General features: G+C 46.2%; 1 protein-coding gene across 1 annotated transcript; it reads right to left on the bottom strand.

The window, feature by feature from the left end:
- Positions 1-1,928: 1,928 nt before the first annotated feature.
- On the bottom strand, positions 1,929-6,937 carry Msx2 (msh homeobox 2). The gene is made up of 2 exons (XM_004644825.2): positions 6,479-6,937; positions 1,929-2,658 (listed from the first exon to the last, which is right to left on the bottom strand). Exons 1-2 carry the CDS (start codon positions 6,855-6,857, stop codon positions 2,234-2,236), a joined length of 804 nt encoding a protein of 267 aa, XP_004644882.1. The 5' UTR covers positions 6,858-6,937; the 3' UTR covers positions 1,929-2,233.
- Positions 6,938-7,443: the final 506 nt, after the last annotated feature.

Raw genomic sequence — 7,443 nt, forward strand, 5'->3', positions numbered from 1 at the left:
TCCCTTTAATGAGTAGGGCTGGATTCCGACTTGTTCAAGGGGCCAAGTAGGACGGCAGGGGTGCTGTTTGGGTTAGGGTTAGGGCCCGGGCAGCTCAAGCCCAAGTGTAAAGGCGGCGGGAAAGGCCTCCGATTTCCAGCGCAACTCGGTTTGGATCCTGCTCCTGCAGGTTAGAAGTGGCTCGATCCCTATGAGCCCCACCACGCAGGGATAGTTCACGGCCCAATGCAAACTGGAGTAGAAGCAGCAGTCCTACTAGGTGCCACCGTACAGTACCCCCAGCACTGGCTACCCTTTCTTCTTGGTTTTCAAGGTCAGGGGGATCCCATCCATCAGAAAATAGACCCCGAAGAAATCACCATAAGTAGCTACTTATGATTTATTTGTGCAACAGAAAACTGAATTTTAAGTCTGTCCTCAGCTTCCTCTATCCATCACCTTTTAAGGGCGTTACCTCAAAACCCAAGTTCAAACTTTCTGCCGCTGAGCTTCCCCTAGCATAGGGACTTAAATGAACCACCTTTTCTCTTCAGACTCTGTTGGAGTCTTAAAGACTCTGGTACACAGCGAGGACTCCGCATACTACTGTAATGGCAGCTGGCATCCATCCTTCCAGTCTAACTAATGGGTCTTGGTATCTGCAAGATTTCAAATTCTAATCCATTATCGACAAACTTATCTCTTCCTCACACTTTTTATAAATTCATTTTCCACTAGTTTGAAAAAGTTGTAAGAGCAATTGCATCCCTTTTCCATGAGTAACACAAGCTACCAGATGATTTCAAAATGTCTCTATTTGTCTGTGTCTCTAAAATGCCCCCCAAACTGGGCCCTAACTCTTGACTGGTTTACATTAAAGTAGTAATTTAAAGGATCAGCCCTCTCCCTTACCTGGATGACAATTTTGGTCTAATCTCAGTTTAAGTGCACCTTTTAAAATAATTATGAGTTGGGACAAACTTTACTGCAATAAAACAAATGTTTAATTTAATTCAGAATAAGAGATAAGAAATAACTCTTCAATAAAATATATAAAATTGTACAAGGTACCCTTTCAAAGGGATAGAAATACTGGGGGTAGGGGGAGTGAGAGATGGATAGGAAGGTAAAACACCAGAAAGCTAAATGGGCTGTCTGACAACACCAATTTTAGCAAGTCAAAAGATGACTTTACCCTCTGCCCCCAACATGTTAAAAAAAAGTATATAATTTTTCCTAGTAAGTTTAGCACATACAATAGGCACACACACACAGAGAAAGCATGATTTTTTTCCTCCTTCCTGGTTCTATTAATTGTTCAGGAGTACTCAGCATATAGGTAAATGGTTACAAGATACTCATTTTTTAAGTTGAAATATTACTACACCAGTGACCCCCTAAAAATCACCACTGCAATGTGCGGGAATTGACACACCTAGTATTTCACAGAAATCATCAATTGCTCCTGACATGTTTTAATTTTTTACTCCAATTACCTAAAATGTAGTTAAAAGATAGCCTTGTCAGAGATTAGGAAGTATTCCTATTTTCTACCACTGGAGGCATTCTTGAAACTTATTTCATCTCCCTCTTATTGATTTTTTTAAAAAAGTTACAAGTAAACTATATAGAGAGGGAGGAAAATTAGAGCCAAATATGGTAGTATTTAATGAGATTTTTCAGATGTATATAAAACACAAACATGTTATCCAACCCCTCCACTTAAAGAACTTCTCCATATCTACTTCCTATGTGCAGTGTGTCTAATTCTAATATTTGTTTTCCACAAGCAAAAGGAAATCATCCTATCAGTGTTTTCATAAATAATTTGTCTCCCCCTTTCAGGAAATACAATAAATGGACACAGTCACTCTTCAGAAGGTGATCAATAGAAAAATGTATATATGCATATAAATTTTGCCTTTCAAAATAATTGGCATTTTTATGTCTGCTGTATAAAACCATCTTATATTTTATTATATATATTTATACATAAAAACTGCCAGAGCCAATCTTTGTAAAAGGAGAAAGGGGGCATTTGGAAGATTATGCCAAGAAAACAGGACTTGGTGCCAACCACCTAAAGAACAAACTTTGATCTATGTCATGTGGCCCACAGCCTTGCTGCTCTTGCTCAGAGTGGTGCAAGCAAGGTTTGCACAGCGGGAGGACTGGGTCAGTGTAGCCTCCTTGGAGAGAAAGGGGAACCCTTTGAAACAAACGTCCATCGTGGAGTCTGTCAACCTGGCCTTCCTTAGGATAGATGGTACATGCCATATCCAACTGGTGTGGCATAGAGTCCGACGGGCGGGATGGGAAGCACAGGTCTATGGAAAGGGTAGGATGTTCCATATATAGATGCTGCTTGGAGGGGTGAGTTGATGGGGAAAGGGAGACTGAAGCCAGAGGGCAGCATAGGTTTTGCAGCCATTTTCAGCTTTTCCAGTTCTGCCTCCTGTAGTCTTTTCGCCTTGGCCCTTCGGTTCTGGAACCAGATTTTGACCTGGGTCTCTGTGAGGTTCAGAGAGCTGGAGAACTCTGCCCGCTCTGCAATGGACAGGTACTGTTTCTGGCGGAACTTGCGCTCCAGAGCTAGGAGCTGGGATGTGGTGAAAGGTGTGCGTGGCTTCCGATTGGTCTTGTGCTTCCTCAGAGTACAGGTGGTGGGGCTCATATGTCCTAGAGGACAAAGAGGGGACTCAAGTTAGCAAAGGTGGGCTTCTCTCCAGGTTGTGCAGATCTTGTCTCAACTGAAAACACTTGGTTTACATATACACACATATTTTGTTTCATCTTTCATAAAGGTACCTCTGTAAACTTTTTTGTTTTGTTTTGGTGAGGGAGGTTGAGGACAAAATTTAATTAGACAAATTGCTTCTTTAAAAAATTGCTCTGGGAATGTGTGTTAAGGAATGTTCTCTGGATAACAAACAGCATTAGTGATAATGGAAATAGAACTCACACACAAAAATTCTCTTAAGTCAGGGGAGCTGAGCGTGGTGAGAAATAAAACTTCATGAATCTGATCTCTTGGGCTTTAAAAGGACAGGCTGGGCTCAGGATTATCTATACCTCTGCCAAAGCTGTGACAGTCACACACACCACAAAAAAAGTTTGCCGTTTCCCTTGGTCCCCTCTCTGAAGCAGAAAAAGTTGGATTGCATCAGCATATATATGAAAAATAATCAGGCAGATAAGGTCTGTGGTAAATTAATGGCATCTCTGGATGTGGGGGCAGACCTAGGCAATAACCAACCACACAGCTGCCATTCCATGCAGTCTACAGATTATAAAACCCGGACATCATTTTACAGATCTGGATGTGGGTTAAGTTTCTTGGCTGGGTGCTTCAGTAATATAAACTTTACTAAGGCGGAGGGAAAAATTAGCTCGCCCATAAATGTACATGTCAGGGGAAATCATGCTGCCTCCGAATTGAGAGCACATGATGACATTTTCGTCATCTCCTCAACTCGTTCTATGGTTTTGGGCAAATGTGTAAATGATTAGTTTGTCTCCTGAATTTCGAAGTGGGGAGTAACAAGCAAAATAAAAGTATGGCAGCAGCATCCAGACTCCACATTTAAAATGGATTCAATTATAGGAAGTCATAGGACGAGGACATGCTGGTGATGATTCCAGTGTCAACTAACTTAGGGCTTGTTTTCAAGGAGAGGGGGAGGAGCATAGAGCCCCAGGAATAGAGTGCTAAACAATTAATGTTCTGCATTTGGCTTTTATGAGCTACTGATAATTTTCCAAAAGCTGCCACAGTAGCAACTCCAGTGTACTCACTGGAGAATGCCACATTTCTTGTTTAGTTACTTTAGTGGCCCAAGAAAGAGTTCACACTTCATACTCCAGAGTGACACAGCACAAGTCCCAACCCAGCCTCTATTTCCAACAAGAGACAGACCTGTCCTAGTGTCACATTAACATCACTTCACTGACACAAAAAATAAGACCGATAGGTTCTGTTGTTTAAGAGCAGACATCTGGGAGTAAGATGGGCTAAAAACTCCCATAAAAATCTAGACCTTTGCATATGCTACTATCTAAGTAAGGTGGAGAGCAGAGGAACCTATTTCCTTATTTTAAAACTTGCTAACACCATGTGGAACTCTTAAGAGAACTGTAAAATTCTTACCTTCCCTAACCTAGGACATAACTCTGTACTTCGATCCCTGCGGCACATACATATGGATTGGAACCATCTAAGCACCTGGGCAGGGTAATTCTAGCTGCTCTGAGGGACCGCACTGGAATTATGAAAGTCAGGCGATGGGGATCTGTATATCAAAGCCATAAAACTATGAGGTTTCCTTGCAGAGCACCATTCTCCACCCCTCCCCACTCCCATTTTAAACTAGCCAAAGGAAGGATGCGATTACTCAAGGCAAAACAGCATTTATCTTACTTCCTTGGAATAACAAAACTAGGCCCCCAGGAGGGTGGCTCCCTAGTTTCCAGGCTCTGTAATGGTCGTGGTCGCTAGGCACTCCCTGTCCCACCCTGCTACCAGATCCCTGGGCTCCTGTGAGCCCTCCTGGGGCTAAAGTACCATCAACCCTTCTGTCTTAAATTGTATCTTTTCTAATACTGTACTGTCCAGTTCTTGTGGAAAGGTACTACCCAGGGTTCAAAGTTGCCTTCCCGAGGACAGAGAAACTACAGTAAAAATCAGAGATGGTTTCAGGAATAGTTGGAGTTGCTTGCTCCCCAGTGAGGATGTCAGGATTTCTGACCTTTGACTATTATTCCATTTAAGGCCAGAATCTTTGATGTGCTGCTAACACTGCCCCAGGCCTCAGGATACACATGCACTTAACATTTGGCAATGTGCTTAGTCCTAATACTTGTAAGCCTTTATTTCACTATTGGTAAAATGGGTAAATAATACCTATTTCTCAGAGTGGTTTTCGAGTACCCCATCTGAGAATGCCCAGAGACCTTTCTGTTACTTGGTAGGTGATCTGTAAATGTCCCCAAACTGGCTGTCGGGCCCAAACTGCTGATCCCTCTGAACTCTGCTGAAATGCTCATCTGTTAACAAGAGGCCGGCTGCTGCGGTACAAAGGAAATCAGATAAGATAATATGGTGAAAAGTGCTGTAAAGCGCTGTGCAAACTTGAGTTTAAATTCTTTGAGTCCTTAATCTCCTCACCCTTTGAGTCTTTCAGAATTTCCAGCAGGGTGGAGAGAGACTGCCGGAGGGGACAGCCACTGACGCCTGGGTGTCTTGTTTTGTTCACAAAATATTGTGCACCTCCAGTCTTTTCAGCTAAATAATGGAAACACAAAGAAGGTTCTCGCCATCCACAGACCCTCTATCTGTCCTTCCTTAAAAGTTCAGGAGGTGTCTGTCAAGGAAGGAGATGGAAAAAGCACAGAGAAAAAATACAAAGATGAAGATATGGACCTAAAAGGATGATCGGGAATGGATTCTCAAAATTAAGGAGCCAAGGCCCTAAGATAGATGCTACATCTAGAGACAGTTTCTAGAAATGGGGTGCGCATGCACCTGGACCTGGTTTCCGGGAGATGGGTCAAGGAAGACCAGCGCACTGCAATCAAGGGCAGGGCTTGGACACAAGGTCCCCGTGTCCAGTGTAAGGGCTGTTCCTCACCACAGCCAAGCAAGCAAGTGCGGCCCTCATAAAAAGCCTAAGCATCCATCTCTAAAAATGGGGGTAGACATTGGTTATAAGCCTCTTCCTATCTGCAGGGCACTAGGGAGGATCTGCATCTCCTCATAAATTCTCACCCTGCTGGAATGCTTCTAATTATTACTATGAGTCCAGCCCGCTCCCTGCGAAGTGTAGAACTTCGCCAACCAGTTGCTCGCTGTGAAGACGGTGACGTTTCTTTTCTGCTCCTGTCTCTGCCACCATCTATTCTTGGGATCTGGCTTCTTCACCAGCCGAGTCCCATGAAAAGCAATGATTTCCACTGAATTTCTGGTTAGATAGACGTCAACGACCTCATCTTTAAAATGGGAGTGTACTTCGAAGGGCTACGAGTAGTTTCAAAGCACGGTAAGCTAGGCAGGGTCAAGCTTATGTCTAGTCCTGACTTAAGCTCTCACTAACCATGGACTTCCCTCACTCCCCAGGGGGAGATCCCGTGGACCCTGAAACAAAAACTAACCCAGTGGCCGGAGCACAGGGCTGAGTCTGAGGCTGCAGACTCACTCCGAGTGACCCCTTAGCTCCGCTGGGGTTTGCTGCTCAGAGACCAGCGAGTCCGCCCTGGTGCTGAGCACTTTGCGCAGCGTGGGGGCCAGGGACATGCAGAGCACCGAGATTCCCCGGAGAGCACCCCGGATGCGGACGGCAGGCTGATTTCCTCGGGTACCCAGAGATCAAGCACTCCTAAGCTCGCATCCCCAGCGTACAGTGAGCGCGGAGGGGCCTCATAACCCCGCCTGAACCCCAGTACTCAGCTCCCACCAGCTATCCAGCCCGGTCTCAGCTCAGTCCCAATCCCGGCGCGCACTCACTCGGAGGCGGCGAGTATCTGCCGGCTTCCTGCATCCACGCCGCTCCGTCTTCTGAATTCTCCGACTTGACTGAGGCCGTCTCGAAGGGCTTGACCAGAGGCCCGGGGCTGTGCGCCTCCCGGGCGCCGTGTCCTGGTAGCAGCAGCGGCCGCAGGCTGGCCCCAGCTGAGGCGCTCTCGGCCGGCAGCGGAGACCCCGCCTTGGGAGGCTTCTTGTCGGACATGAGCGCCTCCACACTGAAGGGCAGGCTAGAGACCCTGACGCGGCGCTCCTCGGAGCCCCCCTCGGCGCCCCCAGGCCCGGGGCCCGGCCCTGCCACCCTGGCCGGGCCCTCCTCATCGGACGAAAACAGGTCATTGCCTTTGGACGGAGAAGCCATGACTTCTCTGCCCTGCGTAGCTCCGGGCGCGCGACTCGCTGGCAGCCCCGCAGCTGCAACTCAAACTTTTTGGGGGGGAGACGTGAGGGACGCGCTGGGAGCCGAGCCTTTCCTCCAAAGGGAAGTGGGAGACGCGGAGCAGCCAATCCTCTCATGCTCTGGCGATGACGCTACAGACGCTCGCCTCTGATTGGTTCTTCCAGAAGAGGCTGGAGGTTTTTTTTCTTTTTTTCTTTTTTTTTCCTCCCTGTTTGAAATAAATTAGGAGTTAATTACAGGAGCAGTCAGCAGAGTTGTTATTACGCGATCCCTCAAGGGTTATAATCACGCCAAAACTGAAAAATCCAAGGCGTAATTAAGGCCGATTATTTAAAGAGGAAGTTCGCTGAGTCCCATTTCTTTTCTTTGACCCCTCTTGAAAAGACATCTCACTCCCACCCCACTGTGCCAGAACCACCGCCTGAATATGCTTAAAATCCACAGTTGACATTGCAGGGACGTTGATGAAACTCCTACTATGCACACCAACTGGCCTGACTTTACAGCTCTTGCAAACAGCGCTGAAAAGCCCGGTCCAGCGTCCTTG

The sequence above is a fragment of the Octodon degus genome, unplaced genomic scaffold, assembly GCF_000260255.1.
Source record: "Octodon degus isolate 3935 unplaced genomic scaffold, OctDeg1.0 scaffold00212, whole genome shotgun sequence".
In the NCBI taxonomy this organism is placed as follows: Eukaryota; Metazoa; Chordata; class Mammalia; order Rodentia; family Octodontidae; genus Octodon; species Octodon degus.

Bases quoted from the DNA above. Each gene is read 5' to 3' on its own strand.
- Msx2 (XM_004644825.2), bottom strand. From the start codon at position 6,857: ATGGCTTCTCCGTCCAAAGGCAATGACCTGTTTTCGTCCGATGAGGAG. The intron at 2,659-6,478 runs GTGAGTGCGCGC...TTTGTCCTCTAG, and splicing joins CAGATACTCGCCGCCTCCGA to GACATATGAGCCCCACCACC.